This window comes from Sander vitreus, chromosome 8, assembly GCF_031162955.1.
Source record: "Sander vitreus isolate 19-12246 chromosome 8, sanVit1, whole genome shotgun sequence".
Lineage (NCBI taxonomy): Eukaryota > Metazoa > Chordata > Actinopteri > Perciformes > Percidae > Sander > Sander vitreus.
The window spans coordinates 16,517,612-16,536,533 of record NC_135862.1 but is presented as its reverse complement, the minus strand read 5'-3'; the positions used below and the strand labels follow the sequence as shown (position 1 = coordinate 16,536,533).

The 18,922-nt window shown below is 42.6% G+C and overlaps 1 protein-coding gene across 9 annotated transcripts; it reads right to left on the bottom strand.

Moving 5' to 3' along the window:
• Positions 1-310: 310 nt before the first annotated feature.
• On the bottom strand, positions 311-17,277 carry LOC144522217 (protein phosphatase 1 regulatory subunit 12A). 9 transcript variants are annotated; one of them, XM_078257128.1, is made up of 25 exons: positions 16,896-17,274; positions 12,543-12,673; positions 12,170-12,288; positions 10,927-11,083; positions 10,618-10,762; positions 10,450-10,524; positions 10,249-10,328; positions 8,888-9,081; positions 7,278-7,387; positions 7,003-7,188; positions 6,738-6,820; positions 6,550-6,639; positions 6,284-6,385; positions 6,096-6,197; positions 5,899-5,989; positions 5,678-5,806; positions 5,485-5,587; positions 5,271-5,374; positions 5,113-5,172; positions 4,911-4,933; positions 4,770-4,824; positions 4,574-4,678; positions 3,163-3,213; positions 2,891-2,941; positions 311-1,631 (listed from the first exon to the last, which is right to left on the bottom strand). In XM_078257128.1, the coding sequence occupies exons 1-25, from the start codon at positions 17,169-17,171 to the stop codon at positions 1,545-1,547; spliced, it is 2,709 nt and encodes a 902-aa protein (XP_078113254.1). In that variant the 5' UTR covers positions 17,172-17,274; the 3' UTR covers positions 311-1,544. The 9 variants fall into 9 exon arrangements, with proteins under 9 accessions (XP_078113254.1, XP_078113252.1, XP_078113253.1 ...); XM_078257130.1 differs by lacking the exon at positions 4,911-4,933 and adding an exon at positions 2,616-2,632 and having other exon boundaries at positions 1,543-1,631; positions 4,770-4,877; positions 16,896-17,276; XM_078257126.1 differs by lacking the exon at positions 4,911-4,933 and having other exon boundaries at positions 4,770-4,877; positions 7,003-7,185; positions 16,896-17,277.
• Between the last annotated feature and the right edge of the window lie 1,645 nt (positions 17,278-18,922).

The following is an 18,922-nucleotide window of genomic DNA, read 5'->3' as shown; positions in this document are numbered from 1 at the left end:
TTCTGATCGTCTTTTTTTTCTCCCCAGTGATGAAAGACATCTGGCTACTAGAAAACAGAACCGTACAAAGGGATGATACAATGTGGTGAAGCAGCAAAAAAAAAAAGAACACAACCAGTTGACCACAAATCTCAAAAGTGAGGACTCCCATCAGTCATAGCACATTACTAAGAAGCTGGAAATCCAAGTAGGATTCAGTGTTGTGGATGGGAATGTTAGGATGCATCCTTGTTAATGAGTAATGTAATATGCAATCAATACTTTTGTGAACAAAAGGATGTAGGTGGAAACAAATTATCAGTGTACATAATAACCAGGCAGTCACTACAGACTTTTATTAGGGTGCAGACATCCATTCAATATATTAGAAAACCAACATGTGAAGAAAGGCTACATGGAGTTTTACTTCAAAAGGGGGTATTATTCAAGACTAATATTTATACACATATAATATACATAACCATGCTCCCTTGCAAAAGAAGAATGGACAATGAAAAACTATGAAAATAATCTTATCAATGGTAATAACCATCCATAGCATAATAGGCTTTGACAGAACAGCAATTTCTGGAATTGTGCAATTACCTTTGACCTTCAGCTATGGGTAACTTCTCCCCCCACTCACTAAGTGAGAGGGTGCTGCTCCGAAATGAGTTTGTCTGTCTGGAGGACGGGCAAAGCGTCAACGTACATCTTCTATAGCTTTTCAGAGAGTAAAGTGCTGTGGTCGACTGACCTGGTTCTGCGGTCATTTTAAGAGCATGGAGTGTGTCTGTGGTCACAAAAATAAAAATGTATGTGGGGAAGTGCATAGGTGGAGAGGTAGGTGGGTTCAAACACTTGCATGTGGAAACAAAACAACCCAACAGAGTTTCGTGGACTTCCCCGTCATCAGGACGTACTTGCTGAATGTAAAGACAAGCCTGAAATGTGTTTCAGAGCTGTTTTTTACTACACCAAAATCTTGGTCACTGCTTGACAACACGTTAGATTTGAACTGTGAGTGGGGTGAATTTGTAAATGTGTGACGTGAGTGTGTTCACAAAAAAAATAAAAATAGTAAAGTGGGAACATTAAGGCCCAAGCTGCCTTGTGCGCTCATGGAATGTGCATGGAGGAAATATGTGATGCACGCATAGGAATGTGTGTGCATGTTAGTGTTCCCCTGATGCACAGTCGTCGTAGATGTTTTGTGTGTTGCGCCAGCCGTAGGCTTTCTGGCTGTTGTCGAGTCTCATGTTGCTACTGTGGGAGCATCTCAACATAGCCACAGGCCTTCATGCCATAGGTCTTCCTGTGACAAATGGGCAGCAAGGCACACAAAAGCCACTTCAGCTGTTCACAGAAAGGCATCACAATCCAAGTCAAGCTGTGGTGTTCATGTACATAGGACATTCTTCTGCTGCTTCTCTCCCCTCTCTCTCTCACTCTTTGGCACTGGGAGGAATGTGTAGAAGCAGCGAGGGAGGGAGGGAGAGATGGATGGATGGAGGGATAGAGGAAGGGAGGGGGGTTCCCTGCTCTTCGTGTCTCTCTCTCCCCGTCTATTTGGAGAGTTTGCTGATGACACGGATCAGTGCTCCATTTTCATCTTTAAGACGCTGGTTGTCTGCTCTCAGGTCGACCAGAACCTGGTGGTAAAAAAAGTGGAGTACACATTAGAACAAAATATAAAACCAGTTTGAGGATTTATTTCTCGTTTTCACGTAACTGGATTATGACACATAGGACGTTAAGATTATATATTTTAGGCACACAGCAGCAGTTAACAATTATGCCCGGTGACCAGCAGAGACTCCAGTCAAGAGACTGAAGTTACCTTTAGGCCGGCTACACACTGGATGCGTGGCGTGAGCGTGTCAGCTGCGTGGCGTGTCCGTTTTTATTTCAGCTCCCATGTTAACAGGTTAGAGCGTGCACACTGCCTGTGTGACACGCACGTCTCAGGCGCGCCGAAAACACGTGCATGCTAGAAACAGAACCAACGCCTATTTTTCACGCGATACGCAAGCGTGTTGGTAGCGTTTCCAGGCAAAATAGAATAGGAAAAGATGTTTATATGTCATTTTGACACAAATACATTTCATAAATGACATTTTGATGTTTTAAAGTCTCTAGGTTTTGACATAAATGCAGATATAAATGTAATTTAAAAAAATAATAGTTAGATTTTCAAATATTGCACCTGTCAATACAGAACGAAATATTCTGTAGCCAATTTTGCCGTCAATACTGCCGACATTGTCTTTGCTGTAATCAAATCAGTATATATGTATGTTTAACATGAAGCATACTACTGCTTGAGTGCAGTTTATCAAGTACAGACAAGGCTAGCAGCAGCAGCGCCGCGTCAGACACGTTTCTGGTGTGTAAAGACAGAAAAATCCACGCAGCCGCCACGCAACAGAAACGCCACGCTCACGCCACGCATCCAGTGTGTAGCCGGCGTTAGACAGAGCCAGGCTAGCTGTTTCCACCTTGTTTGCAGTCTTTATGCTAAACTAAACTAACCGTCTGTTGGCAGTGGATTTATAATTACCATAAAGACACGCAACATATCAAATAAGCATATTTCCCAACATGTTGAACTATTCCTTTAAAGAAAAGGACTTTACCTATTCATTCTGTATTACTGGAAGATCAGATGGGTTTGAGGTAGTTGTTAGGTAGGCAAACAGAAACATCCATTAATGTGAAAAACAACCAAATTTATCACATGTAACATAAAACAATGATCACACCCCCTGAAAACAGGCTGTGAGACGGTGTACTGTATTAAACAACTCCACAGTGTACCTCCACAACACTGCTGCCTGCACAAGCTAAAGCCAAGCTAATCAAGCAGAAGCATGCAAAGTGTCTGCGGCCATGATAAGACTCGTATCTTTACCTTTAGCTCCTCCTCCAGCTCTGCCATTCGACGCTCCAACATCTTCCGGTCCTGATGTCAGGGAAACGTGAGGGAGAGTGGGGGGGCAGAAAGGAGGTGATGTAGAGAGGAAGACGGACCACAAAAGGTGAGTGAAAATAGATAAGAAAGTGGTTCAAGTGGGGAGGAGAGAGCATCAACAGACAGCAGGGGTGGCAGTAGTGAGGCAGATGAAGCTACAACAACAACAACAACAACCACAACAGGTAACACCATCAGCTGGGATGCATTACCTTTCTTTCCAGCTCCAGCAAGGCTGAACAGTCAGTGAAGCGCTCCTGCCTCTAATGGATACAACAAATCAATAACATTAACATCACCACAACAGTTGCTTCACATGATCACTAGAAGGCCTGTGTTCAAATAGACATGAATATCAAAGTGACTACATGCAACAACTTGATATGGATGTCTCCTTTGCTGATTTGTATTTCCAATTAAAGCAAGACAACAACCACTGTGTCCACAAGTGACAATTACAGGATGATGGTAAAGGGTAAAACATAGTATAACACTAGCACAAGTAGTCATAGGGCCCTATTTTAACAATCTAATTGCACGGCGTGAAGCATATGGCGCAGGTGCATTTAGGGCGTGTCCAAATCCACTTTTGCTAGTTTGACGGCGGAAAAAAGGGTCTGCACGTCGGGCGCATGGTTCAAAAGGGTTGTACGTAGTGTCTTCATTAATTCATAGGTGTGTTTTGGGTGTAACATGCAATAAACCAATCAGAGCCATTCCATTTAAAAGCCAAGCGCGTTTGGACCTTGGAGCATTGCTATTATGATGGCGGATTTTTATTTGTAATCTTTTGCATGTTTATGTGCTGCTGCGCATCCCTGTGTGTGTAACAAGCACAGTGTGCGCACGAGCCTAGGCGCATTTTACTAATTCGCTGTTAAAATAACAATGAAATGCTGCGCTATTGACTTTAGACCAGGTTTTTGTTGGTCAATGGCACGATCACTTCCTGCTGCCTCAAGATAGCACTACGCCAAGAATTCACCAGAACACACCTCCCTGTAAGACCAGCACGCCCGTGGGCGCAAAGATGGGCGCAGGTGCATTTGCTATTTAAACGACGTGGGTGCTGGACGGGAAATTGACAACTGCGTCGTTCTTAAACTAGCAAACACACTTGCGTCGGGCTTTGCGCTGCGCCGCGCCTGGTGCAAGATAGGGCCCATAAAGTTAACAATGTCAGTTCCCCCTGCATTATCTATGTTTGCAAGGCTGTAGAGGCACAAGCCAAGTGCATTGACACGAGCAAGGACGCATTGCGTTGCTAATGAATTTGTTATTTGTAAGATGATGACTGAATTAGTTCTTCATTTAAAAGAATTTTAGCTTTAATGTCATACAATACAGATTAAACCAGGATTACAAATAACACAGAGAACGATGTTTTGTTTCCATCTTCAAAAATAGATAAATACAATAAGATAAGACACAAAGCATGATGATGGCCACCTGAACTGAACACAGAAACAGGAAGTCAAAGAAAAAAAAGATGTCAATACTGGCCACAATTGTAGAACCTGTTGACAACTGGTTTCACCACTTTAAGATGCTTCTTTTTGTCTTTGCATGGGAAGGATTACAATAACAGTTTGTGTTTAACTTGGTGTGTTTCTGTGTCGTCACCTGTGTGGCCTTTTCCAGGTCCAACCTGGTCTGACTGATAATCCTCTGGGTGTCCTGCAGCTGAGACTGGAGCTGGCTGTTTTCTCTGGAGACCTCCTCGAACAACTGACACAAGCAAACACACAGAGTAGTAAAATAACTGGGACAGACAAGAAAAATTAATTTTCTGACCTCAATATCAGTTCTGTCTGCTGACCTTCTTAAAATCATTGGTGTCAGAGCCGTCTCCCTGGGTGCAGTCGTTAAAGGGCCTGAGTAGACGAGCAGAGCAGAGGTCAGAGACACCGCTATCATTGAGACTCTGCTGACAGAATAAAGAAAGAGCTTGAGTTCATACCTGGAACTCAAGCGTTGGTCTGTCTGTAAACAAAGACAAGCAAACAAGTTATGTCTGGGATCACACACACACACACACACACACACACACACACACACACACACACACACACACACACACACACACACACACACACACACACACACACACACACACACACACACACACACACACACACACACACACACACACACACACACACCTGTGTATCCAGCCCACTGCCTGAAAACTCTTCCTCTCCACTGGGATCATTGTCATCACTCTGCAGAAGACACAGACAATGCAACAGGTTCTTATAAGACACTAAAGTCAAGTCCCAACATTATTGGTTGATTATAAAAAGATGTTTGTGGTGTTCACCTCCCCGGTCCTCTGTGCCTTCCTTCTGGCCCGAGCTTGTCTCCTCTCCCTGCGCTCCCTGGCCCATCGCTCTGTCTCGCTCTCCCCTGTGCTGGCCTCAACATCTGGAACGAAGCCAGACAGCGGCCGTTTAAGAGCAAATCAAATATTTTCACAAACACCACATTGTCAAGCTCTACACATTTTGTTAGAAGAGGGAAGTGATGATGCGTACCTCTCCTGTCAGATGTCTGAGGGCGTGGAGTGCCGGCGGGCTGTGTGAGGCCCAGCAGGTCAGACTTCTGCAGACTGGCAATACGAGACCTCCAGCTCACTTCCTGTATACACAATATCCCCCGCTATGTGATGTCACGACATTATATAAGTGTAGCCAACACAGGCCTATAACTCTGATATATGGCTCTCACCCCCTCCTCTCCCTTCTTCGCTTTTGCCTCTCTCTCTTTCTCCTTCTCTTCCTCCTCCTTCTTCTCTCTCCCTTTGTTGTCCGTCTTCATTGTCTTCTCTGCCTCCTGCAGATCTGTAAGCGTCACTCCCTTGATGTGATAAAAGAGAAAACACCGTCTTATGTACCAGACTGACACACAGTACTTTGTGTATTGAACATCTGAGTGGATGATGTCTGTACCTGAGTGGAGCGCCGGGACTGCCGTGCGTGTCTGGAGCGAGCCTTCCTCTGTGCCTCTGCCTCCTCGTCCCTCACTGGCGTCAGATACGATCTACACAAGTCACACTTTTAGATTCCACGCAGCACCATCAGGCCCACAATTTATAAAACTTAGTCACACACACACACACACACACGCACACACACACTTGACTCACTTGCGCCTCTGCTTGGCCTCCTGTTCGCCTGTGGCTGTGCTCCGAGAGTGGGAGGTGGTGACGGCAGAATGATCCTTCTTTTCTGTCTGTTCCTGAGGAAGTCTTATGAAGAAAAATAAGAGGTGACTTTCAGATCTTTAAGACAAGCGAGGAAAATTAATTGGAAAATTTGTATGAAAATGAAATACCTCTGGGCCAAGATACTATTAAGGCGGCTAAGTCCAGCAGAGCTTGTTCCTGTGCTAGCTGAGGTCACGGTGGGGTCATCCAGTCTCTTTCCATAAGATGAGCTAGAAACAAGAGAAAGCCCATTGGAAACACAAAGGCATCTTTCACAGCCACATACAGTATATACACACACAAATTAGTGTTCACTGCTGGGGGAATGTAATAAGCACACACAAACAGGAGAGCAAACAAAAAACAAGACGTGGCAGTGAGCAGCATGACTGACCTGTGTAGCAAAGAGGGGGTGGAACTAGTGAGATCATTCCCTGATTGACTATGAAGGCGCCGGGTGTAAGAGGAGCTACGGCTTAGCCAACTGAGAGAGAGGCAGGATGACAAGGGCACATATGCAGCGACTCAGAAAAACAGGTTCTAGTTTCACAAGTGCAGAAGCATATGAAAGCACTGGCCCACCTGTTGGAGTTGTCAGGGCTGCTGTCTGGAATACTTAAGAGTCTCCGTGTAGGGATGGGCGGTACCCGAGCGAGCCTCGGCTCCTGAGATTGAGGGGTGAGATCGGTTTATGAATTATTTTATGTGACTCAGTGAAAAGAAGATGTAAAAGAAGGCTTTATTTATTTAGAGTCACGTTAGATCTAGATTAGACAGATAAATAGAACAGTAACTGGTTTCATGGGTGTATAAATCCTTGAATCATGTGAGCGCCTGTAGTGCGTACCTTGGTGTCGGCCTCAGAGCTGAGGCGGGGGCTGGAGGCGGAGCGGGTCATGCCCACGACAGTCTCTGGAGGTCTGCTGGGGTCAGACAGTCCAGCTGAGCCCAGAGTCACCGAGCTGCCTGCCTTTCTCAGAGAAGTTCTCCAGGAGACCGGGGCCTCGGGGGCTGGGGGCTTGCCTGGGTCCTGCTACAGAGCCAGCAGAAGTCATCACTGTATTGTTCAGTATCAAATTCACACTTGATGTTCTATGCCTATATAATATCTCAATATATTACCTTTTTCACTTGGCTTGCGGCAGTACTCGTTGACATGGAGGTAGAAAGCAGGCTGGTGGCATTGCGTTTATTGTTCAAGTTGTTTATTATCTCTCGGTTTTTTGCTTTCTCTGCAACGGTGCAAAGGTCAGAAATGAATAAATCACTGGTAGAAAATCATGAAAAAAGTCATAAAACCCAAATATTAATAGTTAAAGGGATATTTCACCATTGGAAAGATGAATATATCTTTAAATTGGGTCACTTATGTGGTAGAAATGTGAATTTTTTTTAGAAATTGGCAGCTTCTAGGCTGAGAAAAGCCAGAAAATGTGTTTTTGGCTCATGTGGATGAAAGACACCAAATCCCAGAATGCACTTGCTTCGCTGCTTAGCGTCTACTCCCAAGCCACGCCTACCCTTTACAGACAGACAGTGAGACGATCAACTCAACAAGTGTGTTTGATTGTCATTTCAACCATATACACGAAACAACGTTTCACCGTGGCTCAAGTGGTGTTACACATTTAAAATATATAAAAATGACCTTATATAAAAACGACATACGAAACAGGCTACATTTAGCGCACACACATATGCTCCATAAAGTTCAGCTAACACATAGCTACTAGCATTAGCGCTTGGTGGGCTGTGGTATAAACACCGAGTATAAACACAGCCGTAAATTTGCATGGGATGTAGAATGGTTGGTATCTAACAGTCACAAACTCCACCAGCAGTTAGCAGTTCGTTGGATACAAGCACCCCATTTCTGCAACAGGCAGTCCGTGTTAACACAGCCCACCTCAACTAGTCTTACCCGGCGACAGAGCAGCAGGCTGGATAGTCCGGTACAGCAATATTTCCACAACAAAAAAAACACAGCAGTCTCTGAATTCGCGTTGGGAGTTTCGTTGAAGTTGGATGTAGTCCAGTTTGTTGTCTAATGAGCGAACACTTGCAAGCAGGACTGATGGAACAGGTGGCCGGCTAGCGTTAGCTTTCCACCGACACATTCGTTTAACGTTCCCCGCTGATGATGTCTCTTTACCGGCCAGAGGCATCGAGCAACACCGCTGGTCTCCATAGCCGGCGGGCAAAGCTCGCGTAGTGTGTTGAGTATTCCGTCTGTAATAAAGTGTCCTGCATATTCTCCGATCTGTACCAATGTATCCCGGTGGTATATGTGTGCGGTAGTTTGAATGCACATAATTGTTGTTCTAAAAGTTCCTTTGGGATGAATAAATCTAACAGTTTCTGCTGAGAAGCTAAGCGATGATTCAAGATGACTGACACTCGTTTTTACCTCGGCAATCTCCGGAAAAAGCCGACAGTCCAACCCCCTATGGGCTATGCGGAAGTAGCTCCTAGTACTGGCTGTAGTCCTTTGCCTCTGGGGCAAAAATCTTCAGATGACGCAAAAATCGTCGTTTTACGTCATCGGAAGATTTTTTTCCAGACCCACAATACAGAGATCTCTGGTCTCAGGGGGACATTAGGGAGGGAAGCACGGTCATTCAAAAATACTACCGTGTTTCTGCTGATACAAAGTTTAATGCTAAATCGGTGAAGTATCCCTTTAACACAACACAGACTCCCTTTAAAATACAGACAGCAGCAGCTTCTCTTACCCGACTCTGCGTCGCTCTCTGATTCGCTCTCTTCCTCCGAGCTGGAGCTGCTGGAGGCCTTCCCCTGGCTCTGCCCCGTCTGGCCTTCCTCCTCATCATCCTCGGCCGGGCTGCTCTGCAGGGCAGGAGGTGGGTGCTTCTCTCGCTCGTGGAGGCAGATCTTCTCCTTACTGCTCATACGAGAGATAGAAGTCCTGCAGGGGCGGGGCCAAGGTGGGGTGGAACAACAGGTGGCATGCAGGGAGCTGATCAGTGAGGACAATCATTCCACGTGCAGCCAATTAGAGCGAGCATGCGCTGATCAACACACGGTGGGTGGAACAGTGGGTCACTTTCTGTGATGCTATGTGTTGCACTTCTGTCCTATCACTAGATCACCATTTAGCTATATGTAACTTCAACCTACAGCTTTTTACCTAATCAGTTATTTTCCATAATCTTTCCTCAATATATGATGATGCAAACTTTACACAAAACCACAGGGATAAGATAGCAACAGAGCATCTACATAAATGTGTGTCCCAACCACATACTGTATACTACAAAGTACATGTTTTGTACCAATTATATAGTGCACTATTTTGGCTTTCAGTATGAAATAGAATGTCACTTATATTGTGATTTAAGACCTAAACTACTGCCAGTAAAACATTTTAAAACTTAGTGTTAGTGAGCAATGTGTTTAAGTATCTTGATTCGTCAGTTATTTAATTTACTATATTAGCCAAAAACAGATATTACTGTCTTGTAATTTGAACCATAAACAATATTGCAATGGATTTTCCAGAAAATTCACTGCATAATGATAGATTACATATGCCGTGATGGAGGATTTTATCCATATTGCAAACCCCAATGAGCTAGTTATAAATGCTCCTTCAAAATATATTTTTTCTTAATTAGTGCATTGTTTAAATTTTCCTTAATTTTTTTTTCTTTTATCGTTATTTTTTGTGATGGCAGAGATGCTTAAGTAAATTGATTACTGTTCTCTTCTTTTTTGCAGTATAGGACAAAAGCATCAAACAAAAGTAAGTAGTTAGGTGTTTTAAAGTGTGTATGTGTGTATATATATATATATATATATATATATATATATATATAAAATTTATACTGAAAACAGTAACATTGAGTATTCAGTACGAAACTGGGGCACAGAATGGCACTGCCAGCTACATCTATCCAGTATGATGTCAGTGGATAGAAGCAACAAGGTTCAAAGGAATGCTGGGACTCTTAACATCATACCTGCATGCAAGCTACTAGTACTGGGATTACTGGCATTCACCTGAGGAACAGCGTAGCGTGTGCCCACATACACACACAAACACATGCCCACACACCAACACACTGGCACTGACCTGCGTGTGCGAACTGGTACCATGGAGATTTGCGGGCTGGTCCCAATAACAGGAGTCTGTTTCTCTTTCTCGCTGCGTAACTGAAGAGGAATATAAACACACATAAACAAAGAGAACATTCGCCGCTGTAACACTATCAATCATATCAGGTTTATCTAACTGAGTGAGATAGTTGTGGGGCCTCTTTGAAGGCAGGCTCACAGCGTTCTGCTTCTTCTGCAGCTCCTCCAGAGTGTCCGTTAGGTTCTCATCTGCTACATCCAGAGGTGTTTGGCCCTACAAGGACATTCACAGTGCATTATCAGTCATGGCACCAATAAAGGCTTCAACAGTCTATGCAGAGCAAAAGGTAGTTTGTCTCGCACTCACCACATTATTGACGGCACCCATATCACACATGTTGTCAGCCAGCAGGGAGCACACTTCCTCCTGCCCCCAGTGAGCTCCTGCATGCAGGGGCGTCCACCCGTCAATGTCCCTGCTGTCCACATCCACCCCACACTGTAACAGCACCCTGAAGAAGGGAGGAAAGACGGAGGGAAACCAACAGGAGGGGGAGAAGATGAGGAATACCCAGGAGGAGAGGCTATGAATAAAAGCTGTTTGACTTGGTGTGATACCAAATTAAGACAAAAGCTAACAAGCTGTCATGGCTTGTCAGTTTAGACTGATTCTCACTTCAGGACTTCAATGTAGCCTTTGGCAGCGGCAACGTGCAGAGCAGTTGCCTTGGTATTTGGGTGAGGTGTGAGGGTGCCACCTCCTGCCAGCACCGCCATGGCGTCCTGGAGCATGACCCTCTCCTCTTCCTTCCTGGCGTTGTCCACGTCTATTGCTGTGATGCACACGTGAAACGGTGGCAATTGAAAACGCAGACACAAACAAATCAGATTTTAGACGTTTGAAAACTTAAAAAAAAAAAAAATCTCTTGTCAGTTTAATCTACAGCACATACTGTGGGCTGCAGACAAAAGACAAAATATTAAATTTAATTTCATATTAGTTTCTTATAGTGGTCATCCGTGGTTTCAGCTGCATGATGGATCTTAGCACTGTGTGTATTTGACAGTGATAAAGATACACGCCTGGAGCCTTAGTACACTTTAGTACTATGAAGGTCACAGAACATTTGGTACACAGTGACTCTGTCCTCATTTCTATTTTCTGTCGCCTCCGAAAAGGACATGAGCTTTAAACAAGACCACAGCACAAAAAATGCAAAGCAGGTTTTGATGCAAGCTCTGTATGAGTTCCTCATTTATTCCGCTCCTAGAAGGATTAACTGATGCCAAAGCTGTTGAGAACCATTCATTCAAACCACATGCAATATACAAATACCTAAAAGCACCTTATCATCAACACTGTGCTCACGTTGTTACAAACATCTATTTGCAAATTATGATCCGATACTTCATGTACAGACATACTATAAAATGTTTCAAAGACAAAAGAAAGCCTCTACCCATCTGTGAAACTACAAACTGCAGAAAGTTCTCAGTTCATTTTGGCATAAGTACTTAACATACTGGATAGAAAGCAACTAATTATTATTTTTTCATTTCTTATTTTGAAAAAGTGTATAAAATGTCAGTACATAGTTAAAAAAAAATGTCCATAACAATGTCCTAATGCCCAATGTGGCATGTTCAACTGGCTTGTTTTGGTCAACAAACTTAAAAAATATTCAATTTACAATGCAATAAAACAGGAAAAAACTGCAAAACCTCACATTTGAGAAGCAGGAACCAGTGAATGTTTAGCAAATGTTTTTGTTTAAAATATGATTAATTAAATAATGAATTATAATAATAACATAAACCTGTCGCATTATGTACTGATTATCATTAACATGTCTCAAAAGGACAGACAAGTTGCAGCATTGGAGTGGAGGTATTAATAACGTGACAGAGCGATTCCTCACCTTGTTTTTTGATTTCCCCTTTGAGAAGTCTCACCATGGCGTCTTCCGTGGCCACGTCCAGAGGAAGCTCTCCTTCACTGTTCACCGCCCCGACGTGAGCGCCATGCTCTATCAGGTATCTTCAAAAACAACACACAGTATACAGTGTCGAGTTGAGAATGAAACGGGTAAACTGCAATATGACGACACATTATATTGTTATTATATTTCTTAAATGTATAAACACTGACATCAGCATTGTTTTTACAATTCCCTGCAATGTTATACATATTATTCACGACCACAGCATTTTAACTCAAGTTTGATATAATTACTTTGGGGTATTTAAGTTAAATGGCAGTCATGTGTCAGTGTGGTGAAGGTCACCACTCACTTAGTGATCTGGATGAAGCCGCAGGAGGCTGCAGCGTGCAGAGGAGTCCAGCCCTCGTTGTCCCCTCTGTTGACATCACTCCCGCTCTCCACGAGAAACTGCACCATCTCAGCATTTTCATCAATGCAGGCCTGCCAAAGGACACACAACCACATGATGGATTGCTATACAAGTGTTTATTGTTGGTCGTTTATTATGAGAATCCCCACTACGCACATTTTAAAAAACAGAAACCAGACAGCACACAGACAGCACACGTCAGACAGACTCCAGTTTCAGTACAATAGAGAAGATCTTAGACCCACTTCATTTTGGTTTGTGGTGAAAGTCAAAACTGCAGACACCGACACACTTCCAAAATCTATTAAATTCATCTAAAGCACTGGGGCTAAAACAATGACTACTGTGTCTACTTGTAATGACTTTCTTTTAAGTGGGCTGCTAAAAGCCCTCAAGTACTTTTCAAAACAGTCATTTTGTGGCGAGAGTGAAATAGCAAATCTATTTAGCTGCTTTTCCTGAAGCGAAGTCGAGCTGAGAGCCCAATGTGACCCAACACAAGTCCCGAGATGAATCCCATGAGGACCTCATGGGATTATGTTATATGTTGCTTTAATATTTATAAGACAAAAACTAGAGATGTTCCGACACTGCCTAAAACGCTGGTATCGGGAAGTACTGGAGTTCATGCACCGATCCGATACCACGTAATAGAGCCCTAAAGAAAATCTACGTTAAAGTAGTTTATTTATGTTCTTTTTCCGTTATAACTGACTGTCAAACTGGATAATAAAAGAAAAGTTCTGTGGTATTCATTGTTCATGTTTCACAAAGAGTTTAACCTGAGCCAAACTAACAACAAAGATAGAAATAATTTCACATCCATACAGGGATAGTAGTATACAGTTGTTAAAACATAATAAAATATATGACACACTGGTATCGGATCGGTACTCGATATCGGCCGATACGCAAGTTCAGGTATCGGACCATCTCTAACAAAAACTCACAGGGTCGGATCTGTGCATGCCTCTTTTATACTGCAAAAAAAGCTCTGGTTATTAAATTCATTCTTTAAAAAAATCATCAAACTTGCCAGTGGGTTAAGATTATTTCCACCTGTTTTAAATACAAACATATTTCAAGAATGTCCTAGAAATAACAACTAACCTTGAAGCAACACAGAATGAGGTAGATTTCTACACTTTCATCAAAGGAAGTTGATTTGTACTAGAATAAGATTGCAATACCTTTCCAACAGCGGTAGTTTTTTTATATATAGTATATATATTTTTATATTTAGGTTGTTTACAGTGTGTATTAGAAACTAGCTCTAAAGTAGATAAACTAATGTGAATGCCCCTAACAATTTCCCAGAGCCCAAGGTAATGTCGTCATATTGCGCGTTTTGTCTAAAAGTCGTAATTTAAAAAAAATCCTAACATTTGTGAAGCTGGAACAGAGAATATTAGCACACTTTTGCTTGATAAATGACTTTAACAATGAATCTATTAATTAAGCAAAAATAGTTGATAAATTATATTATTATTTTTGTTGGTTGACTAGTTGATTAATCATCCCTGCACTGAGCACACAGGAAGTTTATTTATGTATTTAAGAAAATAAGTAAGTAAAATGTATTTATATAGCGCTTTTCACAGATAAAAAACCCACAAAGTGCTTTACATAAAACATACAATATGATACATATGAAAACATGATACATATGAAAACAAAGTACAACTAAAATCACAAGGTAATATCTAAAAATAAAGTGTGGAGAGGTCATTCAAAGGCTGTTTAAAAAAAGTAGGTCTTTAACTGATTTTTAAGAGAGTCCACAGAGACAGCAGACCATATTGGAATAAGGCTTTTAGGAGTCAGTTATAGAGAAAAACAAGACTAGGAGTCAACAGCCATGTCAGCGGGCGGCCCTGTGAGGCTGCAAGACACTGTGGTGCTTTAAGCTAAATGCTAACATGCCAACATGTTCCCAGTGACAATGCCGATGTTAAGTAGTTATAATGTTTACCATGTTCACCATCTAAGCTTAGCATGCTAACATATGCTAATTCGTACTTAACACAAAGTACAGCTGAGACTGATGGGAATGTCATTAGTTTTGTAGGTATTTGGTCATTAATGTTAAGGAGATATCTTTGTCTGGACCAAAGTGGTGCACCGACAGACCTGCATTGCTATCCCCAGTCATGGCGCTAACATGGCTAAAAAAACAAAAAACATAAGAACATTAAGATTTAAACGAGCAGGTAGCTCTAAAACAGATAGAAATCAGCCTGAATTGAGTGTAAATAACTAAAACAACACTTTATTTGGGGAAAAAGTCAAGCCAACCTTTATGGATTCCAAATTTCTCACTGTGATACTACCTAAACAAAGACCATGCCTAACAGCTGATGAGATGACATTTGCTCAGAACAAGACTGACAGCATTTCAAGCCATTCATTATAATCAGTTACTCTGCAGGACGCCACAGCAGCAAGTCTCTGTAGTCACACAGAACTGTGTCCATCAGCCTGTCTTAAGCCATCTAAGAGGCTTTGCTTTTGGGCTAAATTAACTAATCACAAAGCTGCTACAAGTCTCCACCCTCCTTCGTAATATAAGATAATTAGTCAGGTAGTAGGGTGAAAAAAACAAAAACGTGGTTGTGAGTCTGAGATGGGGCTCGTAGTACAAAGCAGAGCCAGAACCTTGCAAGTCAAAAGCAGCGTTCACTGGCAGCAGAGGGGGATCCCTTTGAACAAGTGGGTGCTCCAAGCTGAATGAATGAACAGACTTCTCGTGCCCTCTGCATTACGAGGGTGCACACACAGCCACCCAACAGACTCCTTCACTGGGTCATCAAGTGACTCATTGTGGAAATCGTCTTTGACAACAGCAGCTTGTGCTGTTTGAGGAATGTTTTCCATTTCTTCATCCGAAATCCCTTAAGTCCCCACCATAGGGAATTGGCAAGGGGAAGAAGAAAGAGAGACAGAAAAGGAGGAGGATGGGGGGGGGGCAAAGGAGATAGAGGAAGCATAGTGGAGAAGAGAGAAAGGCTTTGGATGGAGAGGATGGAAAGTTTGGAAAGTGTGGGCCTATATTTAATTCTGGTTGCCAGACAACCGATGAGCAACAGGGGAGAAAGGGATGGAGGGCAGGAGAGGGACCACACTGGATGACAATCCAATATGTGGTGGATCAGCCAAAGGGAAGGCACTTTCACCCAACATCCAAGCAGAAACATGTTCACTGACTCATCTGAACCGGTCATGGGAAAGTAACTTCATTAAATACACACAATTGGCTTAAATTAGGGGGAAAACACCAATCATCTCTAAGCATGACGTCACTGCGACAACACAGCTGAACCACAATTCAGCTCCAAGGGGGTGGGGGGCAGGAAAATTAAAAGCACATATTTTATGTTGACAAGCTTGCTAAGATATAAAAGTAAAATCCATGTAAGTGCTAGTTCAATGTATGAGAAGAGGCAAGCAATGTGTTTATGGCATGCGGTATCATAAAAGCAGAGGAAATGCTGCATCAATGAGGGCTTGTGTGACAGTGATGTTGTCCAGACTGCTGCTCTATGTTATGACTGAAGACAAGGGGAGGGAGGGACCTTAAGGCATTAAAACTGGAACATGATCATAAGTGCACTCAATTTGGGACATGCAAAAGCAACAATCCTCAAACTGAGATTAAAAACTGAAGGTTAAATCCTCCTTTTTAATTCTGTGGTAGTCAACAGGCTTCCATTTTGCTTTCTTCCTTGAGAAAAACACTAAAGACCTGTTGATCAGATGTTGAAAATGACCTACTATTTTACTGAGACTCCACCAAGGACTGTGTGAGTCAGTGCCTTTTAATGTCTAAAATGATCCCACAGGCTCTGAGGTGACCGGTTTACACCGCTCACTCATATCCCTCTCTCTCTATATTGTATGCTAGAAAAAGAAGCCTATAATTTAGCTCCTATATACACACAACAGTGTGAATGGCCCAGTCTACCAACAGGCTAATAAACTAACACAGGCCAGTCTGCTGCTGCTGGGACTTTTAAAAACACATATAACGTTAGAGATGATAAAGTGATGGGTTCAGTTTAAGCTAACGTTACAGTAACTGCTATGTTAAAATCAACGTGATTACCTCTCCGTTTTTACCTTTAACTAACTTGACCTAACTCCACGATAAGTTAGGTTAATGCTTCTTCGCTGTGAGGATACGTTGAACCATTGGCGCTAGTAGAGCGACAGATAGCAGCAACTCAACGGTTAACTAAAAAAACACGTACATTAACACGATCATTAACAGCTAGAGAGTTACGTTAACCTTCCTACCTGATGAAGCGCTGTCAGTCCATCTATGTTGGCGTGGTTGATGTCAGCTCCCTGCCGGAGTAGCGCTGCCACTTCCTCCCGGTCTCCGGCGGAGCAGGCGGCCATAAACACGGCTCCTTGGGCGAACCGGACTTTCGCCCGCCGCGTCCCGGAACCGCTCGAAGTTTCCCGGGCCTCCAATCCCGTCCGATCCGTCTCTGAGCCCAGCCATCGCTGCAGCTGATCCTGCCGTCGCTGTTTGGCAGCTTCGGACCGGGAATGGTCAGTGGCCGCCATCTTCCCTGGTCTGTCCCGGACAGATTCAGCTCATGGTACGAAGAAAAGCGGAGTGGTTGGTTTCGGTTGAGTCTGCTCCGGGCTGTGCCCCCTGGTGGAGACAAACCGGAACCGAAGCCGTGAACTTCACTGCGAACTTCTGACTTGTGGCAGTCCTATGCTGCCTTCAAGTGCTACTCGGAAAGTATTTTCTTCGAAATATTGTACTGCATTTTATTTTATTTTATATATATAAAAGAAAATAGATATTAAATGTCACTTTCTCGTAGACTAGGCTATGCTTTACAAGACAATGGTGAATAACTTGTGTAGCTGGATCGGAGAAAAACAACAATAGGCCTGCACAAAGTAAAGTAAGGGCAGACAAATAACCCCAATGAGTGATTAGTGATTTTAAAACAAACTCCTGTATTTACTCAGTATATTTCATCTTAGCATGTTTTATTTTAGGTGGCGTGAGCAATATACAATTTATAAAACTAATTCTTAATATTTTGAGATTTTACAGTTCTACTCATAATTTAACTTGAATTGTTTGAATGTGTGTACTCTATTTTGTATTTACAAATTGTGTTGTTGTTGTTGTTGTGCACAAATAAAGTGATTGATTAATTATTTTGAAGCCTTTATTTTTATTATTTTGAACAAACACTCACACACACACACACACAAATATTGTCATCAATTATGATTTAGTGCAAATTCACCAATTCTGGACTTATAGTGTGTCTGGGTGAGAATCAGAATAAAACCGTTTACTTTGACCCTCACAAAATTTGTGACATTTAAAAGAGTGAAATTATAACATAACATCCAAATACACGTTTTAAAATAAATCACAGATGCCATGCCCTCCATCTCAAAACTTCAGAGGCAGACTAAACATATAGCCTACAAACTACAATAGAAAAAATAAATACAAAAAAATGGGTCTGAAGGTCTGAATAAGTGTGTCCAGTCCGCAACTTTACTGTTTCTCTATGGTTTTGGTTCACTCTCTTCAGTGTAACAGAAACCCACTGTACACTACCTGCTGAGCACCAAACAGCAGACAGACGGACACAGTTAGCTAATGGAGCATTTAGCAGCCAAAAAGCCAAATATTTACCTAAGAGTTGGCAGAGAACAAAAACAGAGCTAAGAGAGTGAATATTGGACATGATTCATCAGGTGGATAGAAACACGACTCCAAAATGAATGATAATGTTGCTCTGTAACTGCTAGATGTGTAGGCTACTAAGCGGCTATTTGCTAACAGGTTCAACTCAATGATATGTCATGTTGTGTTCACAACTTGATTTTGCTGCCCCCAAGTGCCCGGCCATACTACTGTAGATAGCAGCTTGATCACTCACAGTGAGTGTATACCTGGCGTTTAATGTATTCTGGTACCCTCAAAAAAACAAGTAGGCCTAGCTGCAGTCTTTGTAGACATATGGCAAACATGGCTGGAAACTTTTAAGTTATAGCCTATGTCTGTGTAACAGCACCTTCACCTACTTGTCCTACAGTAGGCTACCTGAGAGTCAAGGACATAGCAGACTCCACAGGGAGAGTGTAGGGGAACATCATGGAGGCCAACCCGACAGGAAGCAGGTTGCTTAATGACTGTGCCAGGCTCTTCCTCTCCATGCAGGCCTCAACTAGAGCTGCAGAGGGAGGCAAAGGGTCAAGACAGTTACAATTTACCTTCTATATTCACAGAATGAACCTGCTTTATGCAACACCGTTCGTGAGCTAAACAGGAGATA